This window comes from Egretta garzetta, unplaced genomic scaffold (genome assembly GCF_000687185.1).
Source record: "Egretta garzetta isolate BGI_Z169 unplaced genomic scaffold, ASM68718v1 scaffold151, whole genome shotgun sequence".
Lineage (NCBI taxonomy): Eukaryota > Metazoa > Chordata > Aves > Pelecaniformes > Ardeidae > Egretta > Egretta garzetta.
In genome coordinates, this window is record NW_009258615.1 from 1,976,964 (window position 1) to 1,994,262 (window position 17,299).

General features: G+C 37.1%; 2 protein-coding genes across 5 annotated transcripts in view; both read right to left on the reverse strand.

Annotated features, from left to right (window-relative positions):
- Nucleotides 1-626: 626 nt before the first annotated feature.
- FGFBP2 (fibroblast growth factor binding protein 2) lies at nucleotides 627-1,277 on the reverse strand. Its single transcript, XM_035903507.1, has one exon. The coding sequence runs from the start codon at nucleotides 1,251-1,253 to the stop codon at nucleotides 627-629; it is 627 nt and encodes a 208-aa protein (XP_035759400.1). The 5' UTR covers nucleotides 1,254-1,277.
- Nucleotides 1,278-5,575: 4,298 nt separating this feature from the next.
- Nucleotides 5,576-17,299, reverse strand: part of PROM1 (prominin 1) — a 54,708-nt gene continuing 42,984 nt past the window's right edge. For 2 of the 4 annotated variants that reach the window (XM_009648025.2, XM_009648024.2), the window contains 10 exons: nucleotides 16,306-16,452; nucleotides 16,016-16,087; nucleotides 14,024-14,116; nucleotides 12,851-12,904; nucleotides 11,280-11,360; nucleotides 11,119-11,187; nucleotides 10,475-10,567; nucleotides 8,824-8,939; nucleotides 7,657-7,725; nucleotides 5,576-5,594 (listed from right to left, as the gene is read on the reverse strand). In XM_009648025.2, coding sequence (XP_009646320.1) covers nucleotides 5,576-5,594; nucleotides 7,657-7,725; nucleotides 8,824-8,939; nucleotides 10,475-10,567; nucleotides 11,119-11,187; nucleotides 11,280-11,360; nucleotides 12,851-12,904; nucleotides 14,024-14,116; nucleotides 16,016-16,087; nucleotides 16,306-16,452 — 813 coding nt within the window. The remainder of the gene's footprint in view (nucleotides 5,595-7,656; nucleotides 7,726-8,823; nucleotides 8,940-10,474; nucleotides 10,568-11,118; nucleotides 11,188-11,279; nucleotides 11,361-12,850; nucleotides 12,905-14,023; nucleotides 14,117-16,015; nucleotides 16,088-16,305; nucleotides 16,453-17,299) is intronic. The other 2 variants (XM_035903478.1, XM_035903477.1) reach the window with 1 other exon arrangement.

A 17,299-nucleotide genomic window follows, 5' to 3' on the forward strand; every position in this document is an offset into this window, starting at 1 on the left:
ATGCGATCCCCTATTGCCCCTACAGAAGCAGACCCGCAGACCAAGACAGTCCATTTGGTTTTACTAATTTCTAAAAGCTGTTTGAGAACTACTTTTAAAAATTAAAATGGTTAATTATTAACTAGCGGTTTTGGTGAACAAGCTTTATCGTCTCAACTTCTGAATGCTGTTTTAAATTTTTCTAGCTGATGATGCATTTGTTACTGGATCTGATGCATTTGTCATTTACCTTACCTCACCGGCTTAAATCCAAAAGCCAGTACAAGAAGGAAGGAATGACAGAAGGCGGAAAACAAACCCAATTCAAACAGTTAGAACTGAAATACAACAGGATTAGTAACAGATAGGACAAACATCTCGGTACATAGCAGAGGTCTCACAGGGGGCTGTCAGGGAGTCTTGACCTAGTAGCCGCCAGTGGGAGTTTAAGCTGCCCAGCCCCTCAGAAGCCACAGTACAGGCTTTGCAGCATTAGATTTTAGTGAGCGAGCCTCGAACCTCCCTGTCCACACCCCTGAGACACACACATACCCCCCCAAGGTCAAAATAAAACAGAACTGCAGCAGGATTACTCTTAGGTATATTCTGCTGCGCTTCAAGATGGGAGTTTTACCTGAAGCAAATCCTTAACCTGTAAAGATGCCAATAATGTAGGAGCAGAAACCATGCAGGGATTCCCAGCAATGTTCCCGTGCCAGTTTCATTGCTTCTGTTTCATTTTCAGACCCTTGGCCACGTTGGGTTGGTTTTATAAAGGGTAGCATTGGAGGTTTGCCTATTTTCTTAACAGAGCTTTTCCCTGCTCCTCTCATAGAAGTGGAAGTTTTCTGGACTGATTGGTCCTGGTTTTCTAGATCTTCTGGCTCCATACCAGCAGCTATTTGCCTCATGAGAGCCTCCGTAGGAGCCTTTTGGCACATGGTGGTCTTCAACACTTGTGTGGATTCGCAAGCGTGCGGGAGCTTTCTAAGTTCCACAGCGATCTGGTTCCAGTAAATCTTTGGATTGTTTCTGAAAGCACGACAGACTAATGGCTTGCCAGTGAATTCACACCAGTAGGACGTGCCTTGGCTTTTGCATTCAATTCGAAGTTTCATCTCCTCATCTCCACTCATGCTCATTGTGCAAACATCTTTGGTTTTAGTCCGAAAATGGATTTCTTCACCATTGCTTCTTTTCTTTGGCTTCAGCTTCTGTCCCAGTCCTCCCACGCCACAGATCACTACTAGGAAAAGAAGAGCAAAACTCTTCATGGTGAGAGGAGTTGACAGAGATCCTTGAGCAACACGATCCAAAAAAGTGAAAGCAGTAAGTGGCTGCTCACAATTTAAAGGCTTGGTACACAAAGAAGCCTCTTTCCAGTGAAACGTGGGATGTAAGGTGGTTTGGTTTTTTTTAATAAAATAATAAATCACACTTCAGTAGGCTTGTGCCCATAATTTATAGCCTGAGGGAGTGTCAAATAACCTGTGAACTCCCAAGAAAGTAACAAAACAAATCTTGTAAATGCAGTTAAACACAGAATGACAGTTGTATAACCGAGAAGTACATTCCTACCCAGGATGAACATGTCATATTTGATTTTTAATAGATCTTTTCCATTCTCCAGCTGCTTTATGGCTAACTTCATGCCAGAGCTTGTAAGACCATACTGAAGTAAAAAAAAAGAAAAATGCCAAAGCAATCTATGCAGCTACATCTGGATGATTATAAATGTGTCCTACTAATAAAGGCTGATTTGTGGAACAGGTTTGCTGTGGATTTGCACAGTAGGGATGCAACTTTAGCACTTTAATTTGTTAGCACATGCCATGCAGCGAGGACGTATGGAAGAATCAACTTCACATTCTTTGAGCCATGAGAGATCTTTAGACTTGAAATATTTAAGCAAGATAAGGAATAAAGCTTTAGCAAATTCAGGTATTACAGGCCTAAACATAAACCAAACATTTGGAAGTTCTGTCATCATTGTCACACCATGGGTTACCTTCAGTCAACAGAGTGAGACAGCAGAACTGTTTATCATAGGTCTCAGCAGCAGGGAATAGACCCCAGAGCATGTCAGACAGACCTTTGCGCTTTAGCACCTTTCACTTTTTTATTTTAATGTATATTTTCCTGTTCATAATAAATGAGCTATAAAAATGCCACAAAGCAAATTCAAGAGAACAGAAATATTTTAGTGCAGAATCCTGTAGTACTAGCAGTTTCTGCTGCAGTAAGTAAAGGCAGAGCTATGGAAAATCATGGTAACTCCCTTGGCATTCAGGAGATCATGAGTAAAAATCCCTCCCATGCTGTTGCAAGCTACGGTACTTTTCTGGCTAATAAGACCCCACTAGGCATTTCTTTCCAAGACACGTACGCTACACCCAGCCTGACCTGAACAGCTTCTGGAAGGGGTATCATATTATTTAGGTATGCTTGAATAACTGTGGGGTGCTAGAAACCCTGGGTTTAAGAATGGCCATGCATAATGGAATAGAATACCATTTTGTGTATCTAGCCACTCAATAAGTATTGCTAAAGAAAATACCAATGCAAAAACATTCATTTAACACACACAGTGAAGCAGAACCAAAGATAAATTTGTAAAAAATGCTTCTCTAGTACTTGACAATAGACTCCCTAGCTGCTGCAGCACCCCAGCTAGTCTGAGAGCTGCCTGCTTGAAGATGGAGCCACATGGAACAGCCATTCTGGGTAGCCTGAACCTGGTTCTTCCAGTGAACCGGTCACAAAATTCCCCATGACTAAATACCATTTGACGGAGAGAACAGCATTGTTTTCTTTTCATCCCCTCTCTAAGGTTATTTTAGTAACATTTTTAGCAGAGGTCTCATTTCTAGCTTCTTGCCATTTGTTCCTCCTGCCTCTTTCAAAGCACAGGAGTGTGGCTCTCAGTCAAGTCTCAGGAGAAACAGCAATGGTACAAGCCTACTTAAGATGTACAATTCACTCTTCTGTTGTTTTCTGGGAAGCCTTCTCACTCGTCATCCATCCACCCAGACAAATCTTGTTGCCCGCCTCACACTACATTTCAAGGATTTCAAATCCCTATTGCAAGCACTCAAAGACCTCTTAATAGTTGACAAACAAATGTGTAATGTACACTTGGTCATGCACAACGGCACTGACAGTTCCTGGATTAGAAACTAAAGGCATTTGTTTCTTTTGTTCTAATAATTGTTAAAGAGTTCAAAACTACTTAATTACTTTATACCAGTTTCAGATCTCTTGTTCTGAAAGTTTTTAAAGTGTAATCATGAAAACAAATTGGAAAACAAGGATAAGGACAAATACCAAAGCTTGGACTCAAGAGCTCTGGTACATTTACGTATTACAGTTAATATGTTACTGCCAAGTGTTTGTCTCACTGCCACCTCACATTTGTGTCCTCTGTCTGCCTATGCTTCAGACAAAACAGCTCATGGTCTGTTGTATCAGTGGAAACCAAGTGTCCTTTTACAAGTTAAGCTAGGGTGCCAGCGATGAACTATTGAAGCTGAAGAACTAGCAAATGTTTAATTCTGCTGTCAGTGCTGCAGAAACAACAGAGGCAAGTGGTAACACCTTGAGCACTTGCAGGGTATGTGGATATGCTTCACAACCCCTTAGCTCGAATCCTACCAACTTTGCATAAATCACATCCTTTGTGGAAATCTGAAGCTCCCTCACCCAGAGTCAATGTTCTTTCAGTCCTTCCTATTCCAATTCTCGGTCTCTTACTTTGCTTATGCTAAAGTCAACTATAGCAGAAATCTTTAATCAGGATAAAAAAAAAAAATCATTTTCATAAGATTTTAACTCAGTGCAACTCTTCTGAGACTGGTCTACACAACAAAACAATTGAGAATCAAACATCAGGTAGTTAAGGAAGTTCTTTTTTATTTAAATGAACTGGGAACATTTTCTCAAATTAAAAATAGAAACTTTTAAAAATCTGCAGTTCTGAACATTACATATACACATATGCTACATACTGTCAATTAGAAATGTTTCCACTTATGACCTAAAAATGAAAAATTTAAGGTTATTCCAGATTAAAGACTGGTATAACTTTTCAGCATTTCTTTAAAATTATACAACTGCTTTATAGGATTATGCCTACTTCAAGCCAACAGACCTTGTTGGAAACAAAGTTAACAACACTGACATATGAAGAGACACTATTTTAGACCAATATACCCAATTACTTTACCCGCTGAAATGTTTTACATTAGGAACATAGATATTTTTGCCCTTGTTGAGTTCTGCTGTTAGGTAATTCAGCAATGGAACTGTATGCCTAAATTCAAGGCAATAACTCTAGTAGTACAAACATTACCTCCAGTTGCTAAACACATTTTAATTTCAATATTGGAAATCTTATTTTGAAATTATTTAGCAAAAATAGTATCACTGCCCATGAAAAAGCCACAGCTTAACAGTGATACTATTACGGACATTACAGAAGTGAGTGTGAATGAGGGAAAGGGAGACAGAGAAAGCAAAGCATTCTAAAAATCACCAACGTATGTCATCTTTCATGCTCTTTTTGAGTACTACTGAACTCTAGAAAAGCTTAGCTTTTTCACTATATTATGCATCACGCACACTCCCAACCCTCCCACCCAAAGAGTTTCAAAACAAACTTCTCCAAAAAGTCCCTTTTAGGTCTATACTGCAAAAACCACTAGATATTAAATAATTAAAAAAAGAGGGAGAAAGCAAAACTGCAACTGAACTTTTCAGAGACACAAGGAGACACTGGATCCCACTACACTTCAAATTTAGTCCAAAGTGGTCATTCAAGAGCACCAAATAGCAACACTGATCATGCTGGTAAATTCATTTGTGAAGAGTATTACACTATATTAAAGTCTTAACTAAACACTTGTAAGTTTTAAGAAAAATGTATATACAAACATCTCTGTATACAAAATGTATTTTTATGTAAACGTGTGTGTACTGTATTTAACACAAATCCACAATTTAAGATAAGAACTTGACCAATTTTCAGAGGATTGCTAGGCAAAGGCTGTTAATCTAATTAATTTATATACTGTGATGTAAGGTAGAAAGCCCAGTGTAAAAAAGTAAAAAACAAAAACCATTTTAATTCAAGCCTTGAACAGTGGTATTTGAGAGGCAGTGCCCTGATCACAAAATATTCTGTACAGTAGTTTATGGCATAACATTCAATAGTACATTTGGGATTTACAGTACGGGTGACATAAAATGAGTGGCTCAGGATTTGGAAGAGGAATGCAAATGCCAACACCCTTGGAAGAATAATCATATAATTCCGTAGAAGAATCTTGAGTCTCATTTATATAGCCTGGAAATAATCACAAAAACAATTCAGGAAGATTTGATGAAGACAGAATTACAAGGTAATTTAAGCAGAATGAAGGCATAGATTTTCATATGAACATCAATATGGTTCAATAATTGTTTTACTTCTTATTTTTAAACCTTACGGCACTCATGTTACAGAAAGCAGAGCAGCCTTCTTAAAACCAGTGAAGTACTAATAGACCTAGAATTGACTTTAAAAGCTTATTACTCACCCCTTAAAGGTCTCCAGTGTGTGTTACCACTGTTCCACAGAGCTATACAAGAAAAAACACAAACCAAACCCATAATTTTCTTTTGCCCACAAATGGAACAGAAATACCGTGTCTAACTACGGTGAGACTGGCACAAACTGTTCTCAAATTTTTACCCATTTAATCAAGAATTTTTCAAACAAGAAGAAATAGATCCATGCTTTTCTCCACCAACCTTTCTGGTTATCTTTGTTTCATGATCGAAAGAAATGCTTGGATTACCTATTCAACACCACTCCTTTGAGAGCTTAATCCAGCCTCCAATTTTGCTCTCACAAAAATGGTGGCTGCATTTGAGGTTATTTGTATCTTCGACATGTATATAAAAACACCTGTGTGAGATATCTATATAAATATACCTATATATAGATCTCATACTTGTATTTACATATGTTACATTTATAAAGAAATATATTTGCATCTCTTTCCAGCAAAATGATCCAGCTGATTTTGAGGGACAAAAAACCCCCCAACCTATGGGATTCTTTACACCTGCAGAAGCACAGGTGTATGGAGATCTACTCCAAGTCCTATCTCTCAAAGTATCTCCCAAAATAATTTGTAGGAAACAAAAAAAAAGCAAGGATAGCATAAAAGCTAAGAGTTTGCTGAAATGAAAACAAAAATCAAGAGTCTATTACTATGGGAATCCCAGACTGTATCTCGTATAATTAGCAGTTTTTCAAATTATCTCAGCACACCAGAAGACAGCATTGCTTCAAACTGAATCCTCACATTTTATTATGGAAGCCCATTTTGAGTAACTTAAAATTTAGGAAGGGGAAGTCGGGACTGAACTAGTGGGCCTTTGTTCAAAAGATTTTATGTTAGTAATTTTTAGCTTATTCAGGAACACTGTACTAAACTATTCATCAATCACTGAAGTATCACAGAAAACATGCTATGAACCTCAAGAGTATTAACATTCATATTAAAGATTCAAAGATCTGAAAGGGACTTCTAAGGCCTGAGCAATTATTAGTTTCCTCTTATGTAAAATATTGAAAGTCCTTAGATATGCCAATGGAGAGTACTTTTGAATTAAACACCGTGTAGGTTAATTAAGGGAGTGCCACTAAGTTGCAGTACAGACCGTGACAACTGTGATCATAAATATCACTAAAAACATAGTTATAGATAAATACTTCCTTTAGAAGGAAATGTGGAATCAAGATTTGGCCAGTAAACAATTACTGTAAAATACTGTTCTAATAAACAATAATAGACAACTGACACAGCCATAAAATCCAGCAAGACTTCCAAACTTTGAGCTCTCTTGATATTTACTCATTACTGAAAGAATGGTGATACCTTACTTCTGCCAATAATCAACCTATACTTTCAGTCATGCAGTTGCAAGTTAAGGCACAGTGAGCTACAGATTTCAATCATAAATTAGATCCTTAAGGAACTCAGATATTTTGGAAACCCAAATACTGAAGTTGTGTGACATCCTATGTTATCCCTACAGAAACTGAAAGTCTCACAACTAGCTAAGGTTTTACAGCACAAAAGTTGTAGAGAGAGAAAAGAACCCAAATCTCCTCCTTTTTAAACGTAACTCAAATTTCTTGTTTTGTGATGTTACACTATTTCTACCCATGCAGAAACACCCATTTTCTCTGTTCATATTTTCTGCAGGATCACCTGCCTTTTGCACCGGAAAAGCTCTTCTCCTCACCATCTAAAAAGTAAAACAACTCAGGAGTAAGAATGCATCCCATCCTATCACTTTCAACTGCTATCAGAGTATTTTAATATGTTTAACAATTTAGGACCACCCACTGCACTAGATAAATACTTAATTACCTAGATTTTTAAGATCAAATTTAGGCAATTTCTTTGTTAAGTTGCTGGAAATTATTACAATATCTACTGTTATATAAGGAATATTTGAGAAATATAAATCATACAGCATCTGCTATAGTCAGTAATCATGCAAAAAAACCCCCATAAATAGAGAATTAAGTGATTCACTGTGAAACGTGCAGAAAATTGGATAGGTGATTAATATAGTAGATTAAGTACAAACACATGAAGGCATGCAGTTTCAGACTTGGTTTACCTTGTAAAAACAGGATTGTGTGTACCATATAAATGCTCTTTATGATAACCATTATTACCATTTTCTGTACTGTAATAAAATAAATACACCAAGAAAGACCATGTTAACTATAAGATGCACTATGTACAGTATGGCTTCTAAGACGTACATGGATGATGGTATTATATGCAAAGATAAACTGTGTCTGTACAATAGAAGATAACTTTTCCTTTGTAACATTCAGGAGTTATGGCATAATTATAATTTTACATTTTTAATATTTTTATATTTATATTCTCCAAAAATTAACTAATTATTTTGCTATTCTTGCTGAGTTGGATACTCTAATATAAAGTCTGGTGAAACAGAACATGTTACCTCTTTTGAAGTAACACGTTACATAAAAATATAAACCCTCCCACCTGAATAGAATAATTTTAACAAATACCAGAAAAAATGTCTTACGTTTTCATGGGTATAGTTTCGACACTAAAAAAACAGAGAAAAGGAGGAGTAATTAACTAGACACTAAGAAGTGAGTAATTATAGCTGTACGTGCCTGTTTCTGCTCTCCTGACTTGTGAATGTGTAATGAAAAATGACCAGTGTGAAATTTGAGAAATGCAGTGCACAGGCTAACTGAACAATGAGCAAAACGAAGAATAGAAAAGAAAACAGTAAAAACATAAATGATGGGAAAATATGTAAGAACAGTTATCATAAAGTAAAATGCCAAGTCCCTGAGACAGAGGAACTGCAATTGAAAAAGGAAAGACTGGTTAGGAATAACTAAGAGAGTAAGAAAGCAAATAATTAATTCAAGGAGATTACAAAGCAGGCATAATTCACCTTAACAGGTTACTAAGCAAAGCTAAATCACTTGCACATTTGGAAGATACTTATATAAATGCTGTACACAAAGCTCTGAAGACCTCATTCTGAGATAAGTTTCTCAAAGTCAGAGCTGGCAGTATCTGCACAGAACCATGGCAAGTCAAGGCAATCAAAGCCCACCCACATGAAGGTCTTAGCAAGCACCAACCCAAACCTGCAGTATTTCACAAGAACATGCAGTTCGAATCTGACAGCACACGAAGTTTAAGGATTATAGCACCTTCATGGGAGACACTAGAAAAAAAACCATTTCAATCCATTTGTCATTTAGCTTACTTAGGAGTATATACTTACTCATCATATACATCCTCTGTATCCATTCTACGATAGTATTTGGAGAGTTTCACAGCAAAAATTATGGCAGGAATTAAAAATATTGAAGAGCCTCCCAAACCAAACCAGAAGGTATTCTGAAACAAAGCAAAATCCAGGAAAAAAGATCACAGAGAAAATTTATCAGGAAAGTACTGAAACCTTGCTTGATATTCTAAGCATTGCTACTGGAAGAACACAGCAGAAATCAGTGGCACTGGTCTTGTAGACTATCTGAGGCTCCTTATACTAGTGTGGAACAGGGCACGTTAAGCATTCTCCATTGTCAATGTGAACCAAAGTAAGAACACCACTGTCTTACAAATGTAACCAAACAGGAATACGTCTGAAGTTGCTCAAAACTACACAGCCATAGTGCCCTAAGAAGTTATTTCAACATAGTCAGCCTTGGGCTAGAAAGTAATTTTGGGTCTCAGCATGAATTTATGAGCTACGTTATTTCTTTTTCCTTCCTTGATATTTTAAAGTATTTGTCTGTCTTACAGTTCTTGTCAAAATCTGAGTTTCCAGCACTTTCTCAAGGTACTTTTTAACTTGCTAGTTGCAGCCTGTTTGTGTAACTAATTCCATTATCATACAGTTGAACTGAGTTATCACCAGATGTTAAAATGATGATTTTTTTCAAATTTGATTTGTATTGGCTGGAGGCATTTTGACTTAAGTGACTCAGCTAAGTTCTATCATCAGGAAAATTGTGGTCCATCTCCCACCAGATGGTTAGTGGCTACACAAAGAAGAGCAGAAGCTCTGTAACATATGAGATAATAAATGAGTACAACATGATTCTGGTAGGTTAGGCTTTCGTGTTTAAGCATTATCAAGGTTAAGCATTTCATGGTTAAGCATTATCAAGGTTAGAGTGCTTTGGCTTTGACTGATTGCATGCATTTACTGTTGGTATGATTAGAACCTGGCTAAAAGTGCCATAAAGCTATTATTTAGGTTTTTTTAGTTAGAGAAGTTTTAGGTGGTTTCCAGGAATGTGGTTTCTTATTCTATTTTTAATGCATACTGTCCTCTTTTCAAGTTCTTTTGGCAAGATGAAAGAGTACAGTTCCACTGTATAGGAATGAATCAAGATCTCTCTGCTACAACTCGAGTGATAAAACCTCACTGGGGTTTTCTAGATTCCAGGAAAGATCCTTGAGAAAGTTTTTCCTTGGTGTTTCTCACTCACTTCCTGCCCTTGCCCCTTCCCTTTAACTTAGAAATGATTACAGCTGAAACTTCAGATCTTTATGTTTTTCCATTTCAAGGTGATTCAGAATCAAGCAATCAAACTGAAACCCACTGTTTCCAGAATTTTTATTCCAAACCAGTAGCACTGTATTTACTTTGAAATCCAAGTTGGAAGAAATGTAGTAAGAACAGTTAATTTTACAGAATTCTTGCTAATAGAAGCATGAATTAAACGGGAATCTAAAACAAGTCCAGCACTGGTTTGGCTTTGGACTTGATCCAGTTCAGAACATTTTTTCCTTGCATAACTTTGGATGTGATACTTTATTATCATACTTCAGAATAGTCTAGCCAGAATAATTGAATGCAGATTTATGTTCAAAGAATTTCCCACTTGATGCCCCAATTCTGAGTAACAAAAAATATTTCTTACCACAGAATCAGTTATATAGCTGCATAAAAAAATATCTACTGCTGTATCTATCACATTGGCAATAGGCTTGCATGCTGCTACCTCCATGGCAATCTGAAAGACAGATTAAAAAAAAGATACAGTTTGAAGTATCCAACAGAATAAAGTAAGAATCTCACAACTTTCTTACAGTTACAAATACTGTTTACTAAATTATCTCTCACCCTATCCAAATTCAAAATAAATTCCAGTGGGATATGCTACCAACTGAACATGCACATCTTTAAAACATCAGCTTACTTTCTCAGAGGCTGCAGCTGAAGAAAGAAAAATAAAACAAGATGCTAATGACATTGATCTGAACTAAGCACGGTCAGACTCCATGCAATATTAGCACAAATGGTAGATTCCAGGCTAGCCCTGGAAAAATGATACTCTGTTAAATATGCATTTTATTCCAATCAACACAATTCATCACTTCTATTCTACTTCGAACACAACAAAACTATTTATAGAAGACAAATTTTCCCCTTCACAGTAAGTACAAATATCTTACAAACTTAAACTATAAACCATACTACCAAAGTAACATTTTTATTATTATTATTTAGCATTTTAATTTTTTTTTAAATGCAGCTTTTCTCAATGAAGTAAATGCAACTTACCGACTCCTTGACCCACTCAATGTATTGCTCAAAGTAGCCAACTATGGTATCCATGTACTTCTTTGTCTCCTAGGAACAGACAGAAGTAAGTGAACAGAAGTAAGTGAACCTCTATATCCATGACATCAGAAATTAATGTACTTTAATCAAATAAAGCTTACCTGGACAATAACTAGAGAAGCGTTGTTATTTATGAGAAGCTGGGCAGCATTAACAGCACTAATGACATTTTTCACCTTAACCTGGAGAGGAAGAGATGGCATTTCATATAAATAAATCCCTTTCAGCCTGTTATAATGGCTTTACAGCCATTGTCAGGAACCTATTCTCTTGATAAACCAGCATCACTGCCCTGTCAAAACCTGACAAAACATGAGATTCCAAACAGAACATGAGCCTGCCTAAGGATTCATGATCATCTGACAAAATTCTCTCACTACTAAAAAAGGAAGGTATCAGTGATTATGAACAGTATCTTTTGCTGGAACCTATGTAACTCATTTATACACTAGATCAGCTTTCTCTTCCACTCTCCTTCCTTTCCTTAAGTGTAGAAACACTTTCATCAGTGTATGTATGTACACGACTAGACATACAGTGCACAGGAAGAAAACAGTGGGCCGGGCCATATGCTATCACAACTCTTGATTACTAGAGTATGATTCTATACAGCTAGAATATGCTGCTAATCAATATCAAAAACTATTGAGACACTTCTTCAATGTATGTATAACCTCAAAAAGCGTCTCAAAGAACACGCACAAATGATAACATACATACAGCCTGAAACTGTAGAGATGTTTCTAAAATATACTTACGGGCTGAACATCATCGTTTTCATATCAACACCTTATTTCATGGCTTCTTACCTCCCCATCCAGGTTCAAATCACAGATTCTAAAAGAAATCTAGCTGGTCTGCTGCTGTGGATGGGTGAAAACCTTAATGGGAAGAACTGAGATAGGTATGGCCCAACAAGCTGTTGTGACTATGATTCTTAAGTGCTAGCTAGTGTGGCTGGATTCTTGCTACGAGAGCCAAGGCAGCCTGGTGGGGACAGAAAGCTTTGCTGCCAGGAAGGTAACCATCCTGTTTGCTCATTCTCCTGAGCCTGGCAAAGTGTGAAGGCAGCTGGTCTCATTGTGGGGCAGGCACTAGCTGCTACTTAAAAGGTGGGCTGCCCTGGGGAAGCCTCTGTACAGATCCAGGTTCCCACAGCCAGGCTGATGCTGCAGAAGCAGGAAGGTAACGAGTACAATGTTAAAGGAACAGGCCCTGGTGCGAGCTGGATGTTGGACAAGAGGTGGCTTAAGGAAGTGAATCACAAAGCTCTCTTTTCTCAGTTGCATTTTTGCGTTTTGTTTCTAGAAAAAACAACTACATTTTTAGGAACATGAAAAACACAATATATGGAACTGCACTGAAGTCTATTTTAACCACGTGACAATTAAGTTTACAATTCATACTTCAAAGAAATATCTCAAAGATTCTTTTTTTTTTTTTCTTTTTTTTTTCTTTTTTTCTCCTCTATAAGGAAGGAAAAGCCAGGGTAGAAAAAGCTGTGCAGAAGAGGTGTCTAAACCCCTGTTACTACCTCAATGCATTACAATCTCTTCCAATAATGGAACAGCTAGAAATAGAAAAAGCTGTACTGAAAATATATGCCCTGCATATGTGACAGATACATTTAAAAAACATTAAAATGTTCCTGTTGCCAGAAAGAAAAGCTTACTGTAAGTTCAGATGACGTCCTCTTCAGTAACCTAATGCTCTGATTTAAAGTGCTCTATTAGAAAGGAAGAGGGAAAAAATTCAAGTCATTACTACAGGTAAGAGCCCACCTGTTTTAACCTTATATGCATGTTTTGATCTTTTATAGATTTTTTTTTTCTAATACAACATATCACATTATATATAGTAACAATGGTTGCATTAAAACTAATACATTGTGGTTTTAATCACTGAATCAGTATTTCACCGACAGCACTAAGTAGTTATGAATTGTGTACTGGAAGACTTCAGATTTAACTAAAGTTAGTAGCAATAAACTGAGTAAGATTTATTTGGAGGGAAAAGGGAACAGTTAAAATCAGAACCAAGTGTCCAGAGAATTCTATATTGTGCAATTTCAGAAGGGAAAAAGCACTTACCCTAGCTTTAACATATTTCTTGACAGTCAGTTTTGTAAAAGGAAAAAGAGATGAGAATAATTAGGAGTTAATTAGGAAAGAACAGCATAGAATCAGAGTGGAACAGAAGACCTAATGCTTTTCTACAAGAGGGCTTTGATAGGGGCAGAAATACTGTATCAGATGCTAGGATAAACTAAAAGCCTTCATGTTATGTAGAGGAAAAAGCAACACCTAGCATGTATGGGATTCACAGCTTGATACCATACAAAATCAGTGCCTGGCAAAATCAGGCCTTTTCACATCTTTTATAGCATCAATAAAAAAGATCCTTCTTTGGCTCTGAATACCACTGTCAGGTGTTCCCAATTCCAATGCTGTTTGGTGATTGCTACTCAAAGAAATACAGTGTGAAAGTGATAACTGCTTTTATTACTGAAAACAAATGGTAAGCAAAAAAAGGAGTGATTTAGGGTTAGAAAGGTAAAAGTAAGGTAAAGTTCTCCCCTGCTTCCTCTTTTATTCATATATTTCACAGATACAGAAAAAATGGGGAAGAAGTTGTTCATGATTTTAGACAGTATTATAAAGTAGCAGTATTATAAAGTAGGAAAACTATTAAACACAGACTTTAACGAGACTACTCTTCAGTGACACAATGCAAATACAGTCTGTGCTTACATAATAGCAAAAGTCCAGCTTTCTAAACTGTATTTAAGAGATTTAGAGATTCATATTTTCTACAAATATATTTTAATATTGCTTTAATATTTTACCATAGCTTGCTCTAGCGGAACGACTTGCTGGTTATGAATCATTCGAATGTTGTTTGCGTGTCCTTTTAAGGCGTTTTCCAGTGCTCCTTTTGGCTGCAAAATACACAATTATGCAGTATTGTTCAGTAGTCTCAAAGCTTTTCGACAAAGCAAAAAACAATGAAAGTTGCACATTCTACTCATCCACTGCAGAACAGCTGACGCTAACAATGGGATATGGCACATTTAATTCCTCAACATGAGGAGGGGAAAAAATCACCATAATAATAATTCAAACCTCAGCAAGCAAAACAGATATATTATACTGCTTTTCTGGCTATAACATTATCAGCACAGATTTAACTGAAGAGAATTTTCACATGGTGCACTAAGTCATTTTAAATACAGACGAGCGAGCACATTCCCCTCGCACTCGCCATAAGCCAGACTTCATCACAAGAACCCTGCAGCACAGCACCCCGGCTGGGATGAGCATTTCCCAGTCATGGGTACTTGCTTTTGTTTTGGGCACTGTGGATATCTGCCTGAGGCACTCTCTGCCTTCTGAGGGACACAGAAGTTTAAATATTTTCGCCAGAGACTTGGAAAGGTGTCTGTGAAGGGTATTTTTCATTTTTGCAGCTCCCGCCTTTCAGTCAGAAGACAGGAGTTTGTGCCCTGATTTTCAAGTCCAAATGCCTGTATAGAGCTCATACTTGTTGCAAAATACTGTAAAATTTTATTTTACTCGCACAAATACATTTCTTTTCCATTTCCTTTTGGTGGCAAAATCACTTGGCTCCCTGAATATACACTAAATACACACTGCTAACTCCGTTTTGGAAGTGTAATGATGGCAGACCCCAATGCTCAGAGACGTGGTTGCTTCTTGCGAAGTGTTCACTTAAGCGGTCAGCTGTGGTCACTGAGGAGGTTCAGGATGCTTCCTCTGACAAGCCAGAATTTTTTAGTTTATTTTTTAATTGATTGCTCTTGTAAACTTTAAGAGCTATCACTAATAACAAAGTGAGATTATAAAATATCCTTGGAAACCAGTATTGATTTTGAAACAATCTAACTTTTGTAATACGTCATATTGTTTTGGGAGGGAGTGGGGGGTGTTTGGTTTGTTGCTCTTTTTTTTTTTTTGTTGGTTTTTAGTTTTTAGACATTTCATAGATTACACTAAATAATAAATAGCATCCAAACAGCATGGTCTCACTCTGCTGTTTATGTCCCTTAGTGATCGAAGCGATTGTAGTACGTGTGCAGCATAACTCTTTCTCCCACATAGCAATGCAGGAATGAATCTTGGGCCAGTGTCCAATCTAGCGTCCAAACTGTGACTCTAATTTTGAAAATAAAGTGACCTTGACATGCATACAAACATACCAACTGAATATTCACTATCTGTTAACACAGCTGTGTCATTCTGCAGATTCATTGGTGGGCAATGTTGTAGCTATACCCTCTGATCATTGTCCATGTGTCTGCATTCAAAAAGCCCTTCAGAGCAGACAGGATCTCTTTTGTGCATTCTCCCTCCACAGCAGAGCCCCGGTTCTCATTAGAGCCCTTATGAACTGCCACAATATTAATTTTATTGCTAATTGCAAAATCTTCTGCTCACTAACTGAAAGCAAATTAATTCAAATCATCTTTTCCATCATGATCTAACCAATTTTTCTTCCAACTGGGACCCTAAAACGTAAACAGGAAATACTCAGAGTATTCCCCTCATTTCTTAAGCGAACAGTAGAATTTAAGAAATTACACTTCCAAAGCAGAAATTGTACAACAGTTAGCATATAAAAATCAATATTTAGCAGTATATAAAATACAGCATACATGTAACATTGTTCTTGAATTTTTTTGCCTATGTGACAATGCATACTGTGTTTAAGTACAAGAATTCTTCCATAGGAAGTCTAAATACTTGTCTGTGTAATTTATACTTACATAGTGTATATACAATACATTTTATGTATTATTGTATTAGTGAATTAAACTTACCAGCTGGTCTGCTCTTGCTTCTAAGTCATTAGCAAATGACAGAAGATCAACCTTGGTAACACTTTTGTTGATCTGAAACCAGTTTCCACTTAACCACATCACCTACTTTTTATTTCTTTAAATGTTTATTGACCTTAACCTCTGAAGTGCTTTTGCTCAGAGTTTTGTGATTTTTTTCAAAACGTGCCCTTTCACATAAAAGCAGATTTTTCTCCATCTTGCCCACTGTTAAAGGAATATTTCATTTTATGCTTTGCCCCAGTCTCGTCTCTAGTTTACCACAGTCTCACCTCTGTCAAATATGCTGCAAAGTTTATCCCTTCTATTCCTGAAGAGCTGAAATTCAGAAGATTCTCCTTCCCAATTTCATCCAGCAGAATGATTTTGCTGAGGTTTATCTGAATATGTTCAATTTTAAGCGCTACATCTTCGGTATACTGAAAGGGAAACAAAATAAAGCACAACAGTAGTTTGCACCCAGTGCATATTTCTCTATAGCTCTCCCCCCTCCAAGCATCTTGCTTTTGCTGACTCATCACTTCATTGAAGAAGCACACATTGATTTTTGCTTGCACCAGTTTCATTTAATTAACTTTGACAGAATCCACCAGGTAATGTTCTTCCCTTCCCTGCAGTATCCACACAGTCCAACCATGCCATGTTCTGAGCCACCTATGCATCTTTCATACCAATGAATTAGTTGCCTTCCATTATATTTTAAGCAGGCTTCTCTGAATAGATGTTAATCCCTCCTAAGAGGGATTCAAGAGAATCAGAATTCACTTTCCCCTCCAGGAAATGTTGTCCTGAAAAATTTTAAGTTCTACCCCTGGCCCTAATCATGGTAACCTAGAGAATTCAGCATTTCAGCTGTGGCCAGGACAGACACTGTCTGCTGTATTGGCCACAGGACTGGGCAAGACTCCTCTAAATATGTTAGTGGTGACTAAAGATGACTTTCTTGTTGTTACCTCAAGTCTTCTTGCACTGCACCCAAATCTAAAATGTTACCTGTCCTGCACAGGCCACAGAGCAATAGATGAAGAATCTGGAAACCTGACTTCCTTCCCAGCCTCCACCATTAGTCTGTTGTGGAAACTCAGAATAATTTTCCCTCTTAGTGAATCTTCCCTGTTCTTTTTAATTGTATAATATTTGAGGTGGGGACTGTATCTATTAAGTGTGGGTACAGTGCCTGCTAGAGCAGAACACGGGTCCCCCTAGGGGTTTGCTGTAATGAAGATCAGTATTATAGGCAACCCCAAAATTAGTACAAGTCATGTG